The 17,174-nt window shown below is 40.5% G+C and overlaps 1 protein-coding gene across 1 annotated transcript in view; it reads left to right on the top strand.

Moving 5' to 3' along the window:
- The first annotated feature begins 317 nt into the window (after positions 1-317).
- LOC146515219 (plexin-B2-like) overlaps positions 318-17,174 on the top strand; it is a 51,305-nt gene continuing 34,448 nt past the window's right edge. The window contains exons 1-13 of the mRNA XM_085169009.1: positions 318-1,447; positions 4,589-4,777; positions 4,902-5,033; positions 5,973-6,073; positions 7,288-7,414; positions 7,880-8,039; positions 8,611-8,722; positions 9,239-9,350; positions 11,305-11,406; positions 14,111-14,203; positions 14,738-14,825; positions 15,157-15,323; positions 16,410-16,558. Coding sequence (XP_085025135.1) covers positions 320-1,447; positions 4,589-4,777; positions 4,902-5,033; positions 5,973-6,073; positions 7,288-7,414; positions 7,880-8,039; positions 8,611-8,722; positions 9,239-9,350; positions 11,305-11,406; positions 14,111-14,203; positions 14,738-14,825; positions 15,157-15,323; positions 16,410-16,558 — 2,660 coding nt within the window. The 5' untranslated portion in view covers positions 318-319. The remainder of the gene's footprint in view (positions 1,448-4,588; positions 4,778-4,901; positions 5,034-5,972; positions 6,074-7,287; positions 7,415-7,879; positions 8,040-8,610; positions 8,723-9,238; positions 9,351-11,304; positions 11,407-14,110; positions 14,204-14,737; positions 14,826-15,156; positions 15,324-16,409; positions 16,559-17,174) is intronic.

Below are 17,174 nucleotides of genomic sequence, written 5' to 3' on the forward strand. Positions count from 1 at the left end.
GATTTACGAATAAATTCTTTACAAATCCTACCATGTGAATTCATGGATTTTTTTTTTTTCACATTCTGTCTCTCACAGTTGAAGTGTACCTCTGGTGCAAATTACTGACCTCTGTCATCATTTTAAGTGGGGGAACTTGCACAATAGGTGGCTGACTAAATACTTTTTTGCCCCACTGTATGTGTATGTATGTGGGGTTATATTAACTACACACCAACCCTTTGTTGATGTGTCATGTTGCTGATAGTTAATGTGCATTTAAAGTTCCATTTAACTTCATTAATAATAAAACACTTCTTCCTTTCTGTTCCTTCCAGAGATGGCAAGCTGGGTCTCCATCCTCCTCTTCCTCTTCTGGCTGTCAGTCTCTCAAGCCCAAGGGGGTAGTGGAAAAATCCCCACTGTGGAATTCATCTCTGAAAGCCTGATTAACAATGTGGTCCAGGACCCACAGACTGGTCGCATCTACCTGGGAGCAGTCAACAATATCTTCCAGCTGAGCCCGTCCCTCCAGAAGGAGGCCCGCACTGAGACGGGCCCAAAAAAAGATGCCAAAACATGTACACCTCCTGCTTCAGGCTGTCAGGACACAGTGCTCATGCCCAACAGCAACAAGCTTCTGCTGGTCCATCCATCCAATGGTTCACTAATAGTATGTGGCAGTCGGTACAGAGGCATATGTTCCCTCCTCAACCTGTCTAATGTAGAACAAGAGCTGTATTACAATGACAACAAAGGAGAGAGGACTTATGTTGCTAGCATAGAGGATAATGTGAACGTGGTGAGCGTCATGTCCAACTACACAAAAAATGGCCGGACCTTCAAAGTGTTCCTTGTTGGAAAGGGCTATGGAAGCCTGGACAGTACAAAACTAATCAGCACACGAATCCTTGAGGACTACCAGGACTGGGTTGTGTTTGAGAACATCATTGAGGCATCAGCGGTACAGACGGCGCCATTTGTCCTCAAGTACTTACATGACTTCCAACATGCCTTCAAAGAGGATGGTTTTGTGTATTTCCTCTTTTCTCGGACTCTTGATGGCACAGATAACAAAAACTTGACTTTTGTGTCTCGTCTTTGTGAAAATGACCAACATTACTATTCGTACACAGAGCTCCAGTTAACCTGCGGTATAAAGAACCGGTACAACAAAGTCCAAGCTGCATATGTGGCTTTTCCAGGAAAAGAGCTGGCACGGGTCATGTCTCAATCTGGTAATTATGGGACGGTCACCTCATTCACAAAGGTCCTCTTCATGGTGGCTCATCCAGATGACGACGAAAGCGACTCTGCTCTCTGCATGTACCCGCTGAACTCCATCAATCAGCAGCTGATGGATATAATCAGTGCATGCTACAGTGACTCTGGGGAGATTTCTGGGGTTCCTGCTGTGGACGTACCCTACTCATCTCATACCTACACAGCATGCACTTCAAAGATTTCTGTAAGTGCTTCTTTGTCAACTGACTCTAATTTAAAATAATGTTTTGAAAAACTCAAATTGGTATAATTATAATCTGTAATGCAGTTATCACTTTTTACTATAAAATCTCAACATTTCATTTGTTCTCCTGTTCACTTGTAATCTGACCAAGGCTAAAAACCATTACCATGCAATAGCGTCCAATAAGAAGAGAGACACACTAATACAGTCACTGTGCCAACAGCATATGCTGCTACATTAAGTATATAAGTATAAGTACATTTAACAAATTATTAATGGTATTAATTGTAATGTAATTCTATAAACTGAGTGAGATAAGCTGCTTCAGGCCATATAGATGTATAGTTAGGTCCATAATTTGTTGGAGAAAGACACAATTCTTGTAGCTTTGCCTCTGTACACCACCACAGTGGATTTTAAATCACACAATCAAGACGTGGCTAAAGTGCAGACTTTCTACTTTAATTAAGGGGTTTCAATATTTTGGGGGTTTTGTTTGTTTAGCATTTGTCTGAATCTAAGCAGAGAGTATAGCCCTGTACACTTCACATTTCATCCTTCTGTTTCTGTTTCGATCAGCAGTCACAGTAGTGACCCAGTTTCAGTGGCAGCTATACATGCCCAATCTGATCATGAGCTGTTTCTCACCTCTCCATATTTTTCTCTACCCATCATTCTGATTCAGGCTGTTAATCTTGGTCTAAGAAGGTTGGAAAGAAAAGCGTCTGGACTTCTTTAAGTTGCTTGAAGACGTTTCACCTCTCATCCGAGAAGCTTCTTCAGTTCTAGGGTCAAATGGTGGAAAGTCCCAGATTTAAGCCCTGTGGGAGGATTCCCCCAAAAGGGACAATTGATTCTCTTTCTAATCACACAAGCCAAGGTGTAAAAACGGGTGTAGGTCACAATCAGCCAAGGTTTCGGATGAGCTCATTGTGAAACCTAGCCCCACCCTATCATGTGATTTCTTGAGGTCAGATGGCCCAGGATGCGAGTGGCCGTGAAGGGATCTCAAAACTTGATTATAGATGGCAGACAGTTGGTGTCGCAAGCCACCGCCTCTGTTCAAAGATGGCTGTTCACAGTGGACATAGATGGTGTGAAATGCACTTCACACACGTACACACACGCACAGTTGTTTGTCGCCAGATGCCACGTTTATTTCTAGTTTTCATTTGTTATGACCGTCCACAGTCTGACAGCTCCGGTCTCAGCTGATTTCCAGCTCTCCCTCCGCTCCTCTCCCGTCTCACTATAAAAGGGGAGGGAAACCATCATCAGTCCAAACGGCATCAGCTGTTCTCACCTGCGTCTCCAGCACCGCCCCTTTGAGTTCACTGCACCACTCCTCCCCTGCAGCCGCGCCCGGGACCACACCTCCGCCACAGATGGCTTCTTTCACTTCTCTTTAAATCTGGGACTCCCCATCATTTGACCCTAGAACTGAAGAAGCTTCTCGGATGAGAGGTGAAACGTCTTCAAGCAACTTAACCCTGGAGAACCCATGGGGTCAGATCCGACCCCATTGGTTTACTAGGGAAACCATGGGGTCAAATTTGACCCCATGGGTTCTCCAGGGTTAAAGAAGAAAGCTTTTCTTTCCAAGCTCCTTAGACTACGATGACATGGATGACTGAGAATCTTCACAGACATGCTGTTTATCTTGGTTTCACCTGTCCAAAGATTTTTTTTTTTCCAGAACTGTAAAGGCTCTTTCAGATTTTCTTTGGCAAAGTGTAATCTGATCCTCCTGTTCTTGAGTATAACCGATAGTTTGAACCTTGTTCTATTCCCATTCATGGAGGTGTCGTGATATGCCTACCTCCCCTGGGTCTTTTTGACTTAGATGTTATCTATGGAAAAAAAAAATTCTCAAGTCTTTATGTGTTGCTGAGCTGGCCATTTCATTCCTTATTTTCTAAGAAAGTACCAGTAATTTTTTTTTATTCCTGAAGTTTTTATTATTTCTGTCCATCCAACCATCTATTCGCTTCCGCTTATCCTTTTTCAGGGTTGTAAGGGGCGTCTGGAGCCTAACCCAGCTGTCTTAGGGTGAGAGGCAGGGTACACTGTGGACAGGTTGCCAGATTCTGGTTTATTTTTTCAGCTGAATGTTAGCCTATCTCACTTGCACTGACATGTATTTGGGCATTTTTATTTACAATTAGAAAGAAAAGCTATAAAATGTAAATTCGACACTTCAAACCACCTTCAAATATTACGTCCGCTTCATTTGTCATGAAGTAACAAAGGAACTGGCCTCACCTGGAACTACTTGTCAGTCGAATATCCAGTTGGTTTTAAACCTCTAAAAAAGGGGGACTGTGTATAAAAATGGCTCAAATTCCCGAAGAAGTTTTGGCAAAGATTTGCTAAAATGCCTTCAGTTAAAGCTTAAAGTTTAACTTCAATCACTTATTAATTGTTTGATTTCAAACCTGCCTTTGTGGTGTAGAAAGACAAAACCACCAAAATTACGCCTTTGTTCAAGTTATAGGCCGAACTTTAATATGGCTCACTCTCCTCTCTCCATGTACTAAATACACCTGTCAAATTTGGCGGTCTATTCATGTTTTAAAATTTTCCCTTTGCTACCTCTGACATGTAAAGACCGCTGCTACCCTGCACCACTGGTTGATATTTTAGCTGTTTCACATCTCCAGCTCCCACCATAGGGTCTGCAGCTGTAGGGTATTTACTTTAGAGAGTGACTGAGCTTAATACCGAGATCAGTACCTACTCAGAAATAATTTAAGTATTTCATGAACAATTTTCATGTGCCAAAGACTTTTTTAGTTATGGCCCAACTTAACTGGTTATTTTACATTTTTTACATGCATGTATTAGTAGTTTCTTGTTAAGTGATTATTAACACGAGTTTTCCTATTGTTGTTGTCTCAGACTTCCGACTCTAAAGCAAATACTTGTAATTTTTATTTATTATTTTAATCAAAGAAATGATCAGTCAAAACAAAGCCAATTTTAGATTGTAGATTAAAATGGTCGAGTGTTCAAAGCACATTTCCCATCTCTGTTATAAAGTTTAAGTAGGATACGAAGAGAACTGCAAAGACAGTTAATGTTTTAGGAGTGAAAAGCAAGCAATGTCTGATTGTCCCTTCTTGTTATCCTTTCCCTTTACAGAAGGATGCATTGGGAAACTTCAAGTGTGGTGCAGAGCATTTGCTTTCGCCTCTGGCAAGCAAGCCAGCATTTGCCTTAAAGGCAGATGCAGTGTTGACCATGTCGGCCCATCTGACTGCTGTAACTGTTGCTGTGGAGAATGACCACACGATCGCCTTTTTGGGCAGCGCCAACGGAGAGGTCTCCAAGGTTGAGTTCTCTTGTGGTTTTTTTGTTGGATATTTTTTCCCTCAGTTTAAACTTTTATCTGAGGGAAGGTGTATCAAGTGAATTTAAAACCTCTTATCTTTTGTCTTTTGTTTATTTTGTCCAGGTACACCTGAGACCAGGTGAATATGGCAACGAGCCGTACTCCTATGTTGGCAACAACATAGGAGAGAAGGTCAACAAGAACCTTTTCCTTGACCAAAGCCAGAGCCACCTCTACATTACCACAGAGAAAAGGGTGTGTGTGTGTATATATTTAACACTTATTATACATTAAAATTCAGGCAGAGTACTTGCTGGTGCTAAGAGTGAGCTCCACAAAGACTGTATTCATTTAAAAGAGAAAAAAATAGATCCAAACCCAAAAACTATGCTGTGGTTATGCACGGAGAAAAGCCTGTATGGTGCCACTGTAGAAAGCTGCCTTGATTAAAATGAGAGATGTTGCTTTCAAAGTGTCTTGTAATATAAAACAAAGTGTTAATAGCTCTGCTGAGCAGCCTCAGTCTAATGTGGAGAGGAAAGCTCACTGTCTTAGAGAGCGGGCACATACAATACCATTTAAATATTGAGATGGTATTTTTAGAAGGGAAGACATGGACTTCACAGATCACAATCAAAAGTAGCAACGCTAGCTGCATTAAGAATAGATAAACAGATCTATACAGAATCATGACTTTGTTCTTACATCCACACAGCTGACCAATCACAGCACGAGTATTAGCATTTTATAAAAAAAAATAAAAATAAATATATAATAATCAAAATTATTTGCTCCGTAGCTTTTTTAAGTTTGCGATTTCAGAAGTTTTGCATTCATTATATTGACTCACATCTGTTTCTGCGGCGGGGGAAGAGTTTCTAATGTTGATGCTGTTAAACATTCAGATTTTATCTGTAAAATACTGATGTCTTGAAATAAGATCTAATGGATTGGCTGTAACCAGGGTGAAAAACAATTTCACCCTGGTTACAGTAAACATTCAGTGTTTTGTGTTGAATAAACTAAAGTAATTAAACATGGGGAGAAGACACGAGAGACCCCACTCGCTCCCACTCTGCACACCTGCAACATACTAAGGAACATTTACAGCTACACTTTAAATACTTGTTATTTTTGTCCAGTGTCTCCCTTAAGGTGCACCTTTTGATCATATTTCACGTTGTAATAATCCAGATCACCAAGGTGCCAGTGCAGACGTGCCTCGAAATGAAAGACTGCCAATCATGCGTGGGACTGAGGGACCCTTACTGTGGCTGGTGTGTTTTGGAGGGCAGGTGAGGAACACGCGCACACACACACACACACAAGTACATTCTTGCATGCATTTACAAATGCATGCACACAGCGACAGACTAACACAAACACCCACACATGCAATTCCATCTGTAAAACACAGCAGGATATTTGTTCAGTGTTTTATTGCAGACACTTTTAGTACCCCTCAGTGTTTATATTCCATCTCCTGTTGTCCGTGCAGCCGTAAGGAATTAAAGCTGTTTGTCAGCCCCACACGGCGAAGGCAGGCTGTGCAATTTACTCTCATCAGTCTATATTTATCAGGGTCTGGAGGGTAGAAAAGTGTGCATGTATCATGTGTTTTACAGGGATGTGATCATGACTAGGAAAAAGAAGCAAACTCTGTCCCTCTGGAACTATCTGATATATCTGATGCTCTTACTGCGCAACATTGTGCACGCTATTTAGTGTTAGAGCTGAAATCTGTTTATCAGTTGATAAGTCAATTGACATAATATGAATCAGCAACTTTTCATAAAGAATTAATCAATTCAGTCATTTCTCAGGCAAACGATTCGATGATTTGAGCTTTTGAATAGGATAATTCTGCAATTTTTCTTTTACTTCAATTGCTGCAAATGATTTGAAGCAGTGCTTAGTTCATTTGCTTCTCATTTATGAAAAAAAATCAGTCCGTTTGATTTACAGTGCAAATTTGATGTTGCATTATATCCTGTACTTCTGTTTATGTGCACAATATCAGCTCATCTCTGTGTTAGTTTGTATTTCCTTCAGAGTATGTATTTTAGTCTTTGCTGCATTTAGTGCTAGATTGATTTTATCACAAAGAAGTCATGTTTTTATCTCTCCTGTGTATTTTGTCTGATTGCAAAGTCATTTTTTGTCTTTAACAGTTTAATTTCTTGCATCATCACATAATATGAATAGCTTCATTAAAATTATGTTCAATTAACCTTATACCACAGCTGGGAAGCTTGAACAAAGGAGTATTTTTTAGTACTTATATATATATAATTTATTTATTTTTTAAAGTTAAAATGACCCTATTAATGTAGTTACCATTGAGGATGTTAAATGTTTTTCTTTTTGATACATAAATCTTTATTTTGTGCACAGACTCTGCTGGAAGTCATGTAGGCATTGAGTTGTTATTTACAAACTGACTTTTTGTGAAAGCATTCATGGCATGTGCAGCTCAGGCTGATGGGATTTTCTCATCCTTCGTCTGAAGGTGTACCAGGAGGTCTGAGTGCCGACGGGCAGAGGAGAAGAATGGTTGGTTGTGGAGCCCCAAGCAGCAGTGTGTCAAGATTGTATCCTTCTCTCCTTCAAACCTTTCCTGCAGAAAGACCGGCAAGGTACAGCTCTGTTTATTCCTCACTCAAACTGTCTCTGACTTCCTTTGTTCTCTTTTATTGTCCCTCTTTTCTCTGCAGTACCTAACTCCACTTACATGCAGAGACTGGGTAATAAACTGGGTACACTGTGAATCAAAGACCTCGAGCTCTAGGTCTTCCAGCTCTGTATTGATCCACCCAAAAAACTCCAAACTGTCTTATTATAACCTGCGTGACTGATTGTCTGAAGATGGAGAGCCTCTTCCTATTCCCCCATTTTTTTACTTCTTCTGTGTTCCTGCCTGTCTGACTCACACATGAATTCCCATCAGCAGCATGTCACCCCTCTCTCTTTCTCAGTTTCTTTTTTTTAAAAAGAGAAACAGTTTCTTTATTATAACTTTGGTTACGCAGAGATACGAACTCAGTGAGATCTTACGGGCTAAGAAGCCACACTTTCCAGTCAGTATGTTTTTGTCTGTCCAGGTGAACATCAATATTCCCTCCCTTCCTACCATTGGACACTCTGACCGTCTGCAATGCAAGATTGAGTCTTTCCAGAGTAACGGCATCATGTCAGACTCTGGTGAGGTCTCCTGTGATCTGCCCCAGCCTGGGCTTATACCGAAAACACCTGAGGGCCAAGGTATGGTCTCTTTAATTACCCTGCCACGTTTCTGTCGTCTTTAAGGTCTAATGTCTGTGCTTCTCCATGATGGTTAATGCTGCATTACTAACTGGCCAAGGTGGGAAATGGGTTGAAAAAAACATGAGGTTAAGTTAATGTCAGCTGGCAAATTCTCCATCATTTTGTTGAAGAACGTATAGTGTCCAACAAATTTGCACCAGAAAATTTCACGAAATCAACACACTAATCTAATTTAAGCTTTATTATTTCATTTTACAGTTTTTTGTATCAGTAGTCAGCAAACATCTTGCCCAAAACAAAGTGAGTCCCATAAAAAAGTCCTTTATAAAACAAAACATGAAACTTTTTGCAAATAGAGCTCAAGTTTCAGCTTTTATACGCTAAAATACAGTTCAGGGAGTTAAATAATCACTGAACTGATTCTGAGGAGATTTATCAAAATATTTAATCGCTCTGTTTTTTGTCTTTAAATGTACAAGCATACTTGACATCTTTAATATGATAAAACTTGTATTCACATAAACAGCTAGTGTAACACATTTTAACCACTGTTGTACTGTATCTTCAGACTTTGTGGCCGTGGCTATCAGGATCTTTGTGAATGAGACTGTGGAGTTGGCCACGCGGGAATTCATGTTCTACAACTGTGCTGCCACAGTGAGGAAATCTGAAAACACACCGTGAGTCAGGCTGTTAATCTTTCAGTTCTGCTCTGTCACTCAGTGAAAATACACAGTGACATGGAACACAGCATCATCTGACAACCTTGATGTAAATGTATCACCGTGCATGAGCAGATGAGAGATCAAGGCTCTGTTTGTAAATTGTGATGCATGGTGGTTTTGAATGCACCTCTTGCATTTTCTCTCCTGCTTCTATTACCAAGCCGTGGAAATTGCCTCAGTTTCCTTTTCATTAATCAAAAAATGAAAGTCGATCCTGGCTGTTTTTTTCCCCTCATTTTTTTCTGCATTTCTTTCACACAGAGGAACGTGTGATGAACGAGCTTTGCTTATGTGAAGTTGCAGAGATCCATTTCATTGTCAGCAACATAGATTTTTGTGCCGGACGCTCTCTGATGAGTTTGCATGTTTTAGATGTTGTTTGTGTGTGCTTTTATGTGTGCATGCTCTACCCTGATTGTGCATGTGAAAGTATTTCCTTATCCAAGTTGGTCCATATTTCTGTGTTTTCAGGTGCATGTCATGTGTAAGCAGTCAGTGGGGATGTCAGTGGAACACGCAGGACCACACCTGCAGCGATGCGGACAACAGCGTGGTTGGTTCCCACATCATCAAGCACCGTCAGGTTAGTTCTTTCTGACAGGTCAAGGACTCTTTTCTGTCATGTACAGTGGGGCAAAAAAGTATTTAGTCAGCCACCGATTGTGCAAGTTCCCCCACTTAAAATGATGACAGAGGTCAGTAATTTGCACCAGAGGTACACTTCAACTGTGAGAGACAGAATGTGAAAAAAAAATCCATGAATTCACATGGTAGGATTTGTAAAGAATTTATTCGTAAATCAGGGTGGAAAATAAGTATTTGGTCAATAACAAAAATACAACTCAATACTTTGTAACATAACCTTTGTTGGCAATAACAGAGGTCAAACGTTTACTATAGGTCTTTACCAGGTTTGCACACACAGTAGCTGGTATTTTGGCCCATTCCTCCATGCAGATCTTCTCAAGAGCAGTGATGTTTTGGGGCTGTCGCCGAGCAACACGGACTTTCAACTCCCGCCACAGATTTTCTATGGGGTTGAGGTCTGGAGACTGGCTAGGCCACTCCAGGACTTTCAAATGCTTCTTACGGAGCCACTCCTTTGTTGCCCGGGCGGTGTGTTTTGGATCATTGTCATGTTGGAAGACCCAGCCTCATTTCATCTTCAAAGTTCTCACTGATGGAAGGAGGTTTTGGCTCAAAATCTCACGATACTTGGCCCCATTCATTCTGTCCTTAACACGGATCAGTTGTCCTGTCCCCTTGGCAGAAAAACAGCCCCATAGCATGATGTTTCCACCCCCATGCTTCACAGTAGGTATGGTGTTCTTGGGATGCAACTCAGTATTCTTCTTCCTCCAAACACGACGAGTTGAGTTTATACCAAAAAGTTCTACTTTGGTTTCATCTGACCACATGACATTCTCCCAATCCTCTGCTGTATCGTCCATGTGCTCTCTGGCAAACTTCAGACGGGCCTGGACATGCACTGGCTTCAGCAGCGGAACACGTCTGGCACTGCGGGATTTGATTCCCTGCCGTTGTAGTGTGTTACTGATGGTGACCTTTGTTACTTTGGTCCCAGCTCTCTGCAGGTCATTCACCAGGTCCCCCCGTGTGGTTCTGGGATCTTTGCTCACCGTTCTCATGATCATTTTGACCCCACGGGATGAGATCTTGCGTGGAGCCCCAGATCGAGGGAGATTATCAGTGGTCTTGTATGTCTTCCATTTTCTGATGATTGCTCCCACAGTTGATTTTTTCACACCAAGCTGCTTGCCTATTGTAGATTCACTCTTCCCAGTCTGGTGCAGGTCTACAATTCTTTTCCTGGTGTCCTTCGAAAGCTCTTTGGTCTTGGCCATGGCGGAGTTTGGAGTCTGACTGGTTGAGGCTGTGGACAGGTGTCTTTTATACAGATGATGAGGTCAAACAGGTGCCATTCATACAGGTAATGAGTGGGGGACAGAAAAGCTTCTTACAGAAAACGTTACAGGTCTGTGAGAGCCAGGGATTTTCCTTGTTTGAGGTGACCAAATACTTATTTTCCACCCTGATTTACGAATAAATTCTTTACAAATCCTACCATGTGAATTCATGGATTTTTTTTTCACATTCTGTCTCTCACAGTTGAAGTGTACCTCTGGTGCAAATTACTGACCTCTGTCATCATTTTAAGTGGGGGAACTTGCACAATCGGTGGCTGACTAAATACTTTTTTGCCCCACTGTATGTGTATGATAGCTGTGGAGAACAAGTACAGCCAAATTTTAAAGGACACATGTAAACTTTACATGTGATTCACCGTCTGAGTGGTCCAAACTCCTCCTGAAAAATTAATAAATACACAAATCCCACTATCAGCTGCCACCATCTTGCATGACAAATGTTGCTGGGTGGAGGATATCAGATTCCAAGTCAGCAGATGTTTCAGCGATATAGTTATCTGTCGCCACAGATGAGGGTGTCCGTTAAGTGGTTAGCATGTTTAAAATGTAAATTATTAAATTATCTAATTTGTTTTCATTCTGTTTCAGAGCGCAAACTGTCCTCGGTTCGAGAATCCAGATCCTGTGCTCATCCCTGTGGGCTACAAGACTCGAATCAGCTTTGAAGGCATAAATCTGATACATTACAAGGTAAACTGGCCCCACTCCACCCCCAACATGCATCTGAGTTCCAGGGAAAGAAACAGTCTCTTTCTGTTTGTGGATATTTCTTTGACAGAAAAAAGAAAAACACAACAGGTTCATTTTTAGGCTAAAAGAAAGGAGAATGAGCCAAACTTGTTTCAGTTTTTTCTACTCTTGCATCTGTTAATGAGGGGTTTTAAATTGGCCATAGGTGTAAATGCCAGACTGAGTGGTTGTCTCTCCTTCAGTTGACACCTCTACAGGGTGTATCCTACTTCTTGTCCCATAATAGCTGGAATTGGCTCCAGTCCTCCCACCCATCCCCACTGTGTAGGATAGGGAATTAAGAAAATAAACAAAGTAATGCATATGTATGATATCACAGAGATGGGGTCCCCCATATCAGTAATAGGGGTGGGCGATATAAACGATATACGATAGAAACGATATAAATTTGGCCAACGATAGAGATTATCGCGATAGCGCATGTTGATGATGTCATCAAGCTGCGCCTGTTTTGGTCGAAAGCATCGCAGCGGCTAAAACCATTATCATCTGCAAATTATGGCAGGCGACAGTCATAGCAAAGAGATGAAGCACTTGAAATATGGGGAAAGCCAAAAAACTGTGCTTCCTCCACTTCCATAACATTGATTCATTAATGTTGAATTCTCTGGCAGCTGTTCTATTCCCATGTTGTTGCAGTATATAGGGTTAGGGTTACTACTAACCTTGTATTGTGGATGAATAATCTCAGTTGTTCTCCTGATTGAAGTTTGGCCCGTGTATAGCATCCTGCTATGCGATTGCATTTGTCCCTGACCACCAGAATCCCTCACGTTAACTTTTATCAGTGGAAAAAAAGTTGGCGTTCATCCTCCAGCTGTGCTATGCTAACATAGCTGTGTCGGTAGCAATCACGTAGCACAACATTATATACCAGGTAATTCAACTTCAGTAACCCTGCAAACGCCACAGCTGTTTAGTTTTCTGTCTCCATTTATGTTGGAAGTGGCAGCAGAGCTGTACATTTTAATTAGTTTCAAAAATCTCTCAGTCATGGTATGAAATGTTTAGGTGTAAACTAGCGAGCTAACTTCCTGTTAACTTCTAACTCCGTTAAATTTAATAAATTCTGTTTTCATGGATGCATGGATGTTAAACTTAATTGTTACACCCGATAAAGCAGCAACGCTGATGATTTAATTAAAGATTAAAGAATTTAGACAGTTTTTAACTCTTAGTGTTCTTTGGGGCCTGGAATGGACTGAGTTTTGGACCCAGTTTACTCCGCGAAGCTCCTCACTACGGCAGCCGTAATGCTCTGACAATCCATCAAGCAGTGCGGCTTACCAAAGTTGTACTAAAACATTTTTTAACAGCTTTCTGCACGCCAAAATTGATTCAAGGTCAGTAAGCACAACCAGAATTCATACATAAGGCACACTCTCGATTTCTGAGAAAATTAAAGGATTTTAAGTGTGCCTTATAGTGTGGAAAATACCTTATACAGAAGAAAAGAATATATTGTGATATATATCATTACCGCACATGCTTCAAATTATATCGCGATATGAATTTTAGGCCATATCGCCCAGCCCTAATCAGTATACAGTTCTGGCTGTAAGTGATGATACTGCACTCTTACCAACTGTTTAAATGTTGCAAATAGAAAAAAAAAGTTAACTTCAAGAGATCGAAAGGAAGCAAAAATGGCTCCTTTAGACAGTGAATGAACTTTGGGGGCCACACCAAAGTCCAATATAAGATAAATAAGTATTATTTTGTCTGTGAATCATGCAAAGCTACTCTGGTAAAGTTCGATTTTAGAATTGGAAGTAATGATAACCCTTTAACCCTCTCAGGCTCAAATTAAACTTTTTGTTGCTAATGCACAACCAAGTCCTGCAGTGGTACTTCTTAGTAAAAAAAAACCCCATAAAATATGTATGTGGGGTAATCAGGTTGTTAGTTTTTAACTGTTGCAAATCGGCAACGCCTGCCTTGAGAGGGTTAAGACTGGAGTGTTCTGCTGGAAGAGGGCTTAAAATGTACTTTTTACCATTCAACCGTAGCGAACAGGTGCGAGGACACCTGTCTTTGTGAACAGAATTACTCAAGAAATCTTGTGAATACAATAACTCAAGACGGACGTCTCCTTGGATGTTTAAACTTACCATAGGCTAATCTAGGAAGTTTAGGGGTGGCACTGGGGACCGCCAGTATTTTTGTTTTTGTCATGATTATGCAGAGTATCTTTCCACATGAATAACATTACAAATCCCAATTCTTACTATCAGACAGCAATATAAGCTGTAACAGTTCACTTAGTTGTCACAACATACATCTTGATCATTTTCTTTGAATGTGTGAGTTCTGATGGACTTTATTGGTGCAGGTTTCCGGGGATCCATTCATGTTTCATCAATCAAAGTTTTGACAGCTGATCTTTCACAGCTGTGAAAATCAAAACTTTTAAGCCCTGTGTGAGGGTTTTATAATCACACAGCTTTCTGGGCTGTTTCCTTTTGGTTGTTGTGTGTATATGTTCAGTGTTGCTGATTTGATTTTACACACTTGAGTAGAAACAGAGAAACTGCAATTGTTTCCATGCTCTATACATAGAAGAGCATCAAAGAACAGTACTGTAAAAGTATGATCAGCATGAATACACATCAGCATTTTTGTGTTTGTTTGTGTGGTTCTGCAGGGTCATCATTTCACCATTGGCAGTGAGCTGATGACAAAGGAAGAAGATGTCTCGTTTGAGGGGGGGCCCTTCTACACATTCAGTGGCTTCAATGTGAGCATGACCCCTCGCTTGATATTTGTCTTGATGCAACACACTCAACACAGGTCTTTGCACTGTGACTGGTTTGTGGTCCTAGTATTCAAAGTACAACCTAGAAATACAATGAAAGAGTGAATGTATATATTCTGCAGCAAAAAACTGTGTGAAGACTTTCTGTTTATGAACAGCTGTATTTATGTTCCACATTTATAAAAGAAGTCAACCTTTAGCCTTTTTTCACATTCCCTTTGATATTCTCTAGCTCCCTCTAATGGACATGCTCCCCTCGCTGGAGAGTTAAACACCATCTCCACATTGTGAACTTTGTGATTGGGAAGCTCAAACGGTGCTTAGCCTCCAGCTATGTTCTTTTCCAACATTGATTTCTGTAGCTGAAAATCTGCCAGACTGAGTATATATTCTTTTTTCTTTCTTATTTTCCCTTGGCGTGGGGGAGCAGCAGCCCACACTGTTTGCAGAGAAGAGCTTAAGTGCCATTAATCACAGGATTCTGTATTAATAATTCATTTTCTTCCAATTTCTTAGTTTTTCTATGATAAGTCACCGGAGACCAATGTTCTGTTCTACGTGAAGGACAAGGAGTCTGGCGAGAAGATGGACAGCACGGTGAACGGTGTGTCTTCACATATTAATGAGGAGATTTTATTTTAATGCCCTGTGTGTACATGGCAAGTCCCACTGTGGGGCTTCAGCTGGATTTAAGGAAGCTACCTTTAATCTGCACTTGAAAATTACAAAACATTACTGCACAATCTAACAGCTTTTTACATGAAGGATTCAGATAAATGTATGTTACTGCAGGAGTCACTTGAAATTAGATTGTCCATCAATTTTTCATTGAGGATGCAGAATATGCTCTTTGAATGTACAATAACATAATATTCAAAAGTTAGCATATTAATATAATCCTAATTGTTTTTGTTTCCTCACTATTATCTCTACAGTCACACTGTACAACTGTGCCGTTGAGAGGAATGACTGTAGTCTTTGTAAGAACGCCGACCCAAAGTACAAGTGTGTGTGGTGCAGCAAGAAGCAGGCGTGTGTGTATGAGAAGCTCTGCGATCCTCTCCCCAGCAACACCGAGTGTCCCGACCCCGAGATCACCAATGTGAGTCGTCACAGTGCTGTCATGACTTCATGTTTACTGTTGAAATGGAAAACTGTACCTTCTTTAAAATCTTGTGATTGGATGTAAAAACACATTGACTGTGGTGATTGGACTGAGGCCTTCACTGGCCGTGTATTTTTCTTCCACAGAGGAGTTGGGAGTGTGTTTCTCCTTGAGAGTGTGCGGCGCTGTTCCTTAGCACATGTCGACCGGATCAATTCTTTGTTTGTTCACCTAATTGTTCGTGCCTCTTTGTCATTGATAAAAATCCATCAGTAATTGTGTTTATATCATTCTGACAGAGGCTATCACCTAACCCGCTGCAGCCTGACAGACAGAGATACTGCAGATAAATCACCATGACTTTGTCTGTTGTTGAGATTCAACTTAACAACTATACAGAGGATTGCAGTGAAATTATCTGAAGACGTTGAGAGTCTGCAGTGTTGACCTTTATGGTTTTATTATTCATAGACACTTGTGCCCTCTTTTAGCCCATGTTCAGGTTAAACGTATGATAAGATACACAGTGCAGTAAACATCATACCTGCTATACATTAGCATGCTAGCTTTGTCACTGTGAGCATGTTAATGTTACAGTGCAGTGTGAAGCACCATTATCTCTTTAAGTACAGCCTTACAGGAATGCTGCACACTGTGTGTGTCTCGCATTAGTGTATTTTATTTGAAGTTGAATTCACATTTTTTAAATTAAAAAATCACAGGAAAAATATTCAAATTTCATTTTTTACTATAAAATGTTCAATTTATCTCTGCACAAAAATGTTTGTTTTCGTTTTGTATTTACCAGAACATCTGCTTTTATATTTTAGTCAGATTTTCTGACCCACAAATACAATATGGGTCATGTTCAAATACATGCACACATGCATACAGATGTGACTCATACAGTATTGATGTAATTCTCCACTTGGCCTTGAATATTAAATACTTAAGTCAGCTCGACACTTGGTTAAACAGACTGTGTAACTCTCTTGTATGTTCTTATTGCACAGATAATCTGGTTAAATCCATTTCCAATCCCTTCTTCCTATAAACACCGTCCTATTACATCTCCACATCCAGATCAGCCCTCTTTTCGGCCCCGTGCTGGGAGGCATCTCCATCACCATCAGCGGTTCCAACCTCGGCATCGATCAGGGAGACATTAAAAGCATCACGGTGGCTGGGAAGCCCTGCATTCATGAGCCAGAAAAGTACTCCGTCTCCAAAAGGTAAAGTTGTCCACATGCAGTTGTGCACTATGCACAGGACATGTAACCCACCTGGAGGCCATTCAAATGGCATATGGACAGGTTTTATCAAGTCTCTTTTTAAATGTTGTATACTTAATTGTGTTAGGAATACTTTCCTTTTGCTCAGGGTAACCTGACTACAGGTTTTAATTAGCTCATTCTACAACTGTATTGATCTGAGTCTCCAGACAGTTTGATTTAGAGACAGTCACAGTTTCCAGAGGGAAATGTCAGTAGTAGAAGAAGTATTCACTTTTTTCCTTTTCTTTTCACAAATGTGCAAGACAGCAATGTAAAAAGGTCGCGTTGCAGATTGATTGTTCAGTAAACTTTTTATAACCATTCAAGCCAGGGTCAGTCTAAATAAATAGTGGGCCAATCAGCCTTTTAGTGATGTTTTGGTTTTTAAGCATATAATTTGAATATATTTAAGTTATTTTCTGGATAGGAACCTAAGGCGCAGATTAAAGTTGACAGAAACTGAAATTAAAGCTATAATATTTGCATAAAAAATATAGTGAGGTATAACAGCAGAATATTGAAACACTTTAGCAAAATACTCACAGGAAATTGAAATTTTACTTAAGTTCTGCAC

The sequence above is a fragment of the Neolamprologus multifasciatus genome, chromosome 7, assembly GCF_963576455.1.
Source record: "Neolamprologus multifasciatus chromosome 7, fNeoMul1.2, whole genome shotgun sequence".
Classification (NCBI taxonomy): Eukaryota; Metazoa; Chordata; class Actinopteri; order Cichliformes; family Cichlidae; genus Neolamprologus; species Neolamprologus multifasciatus.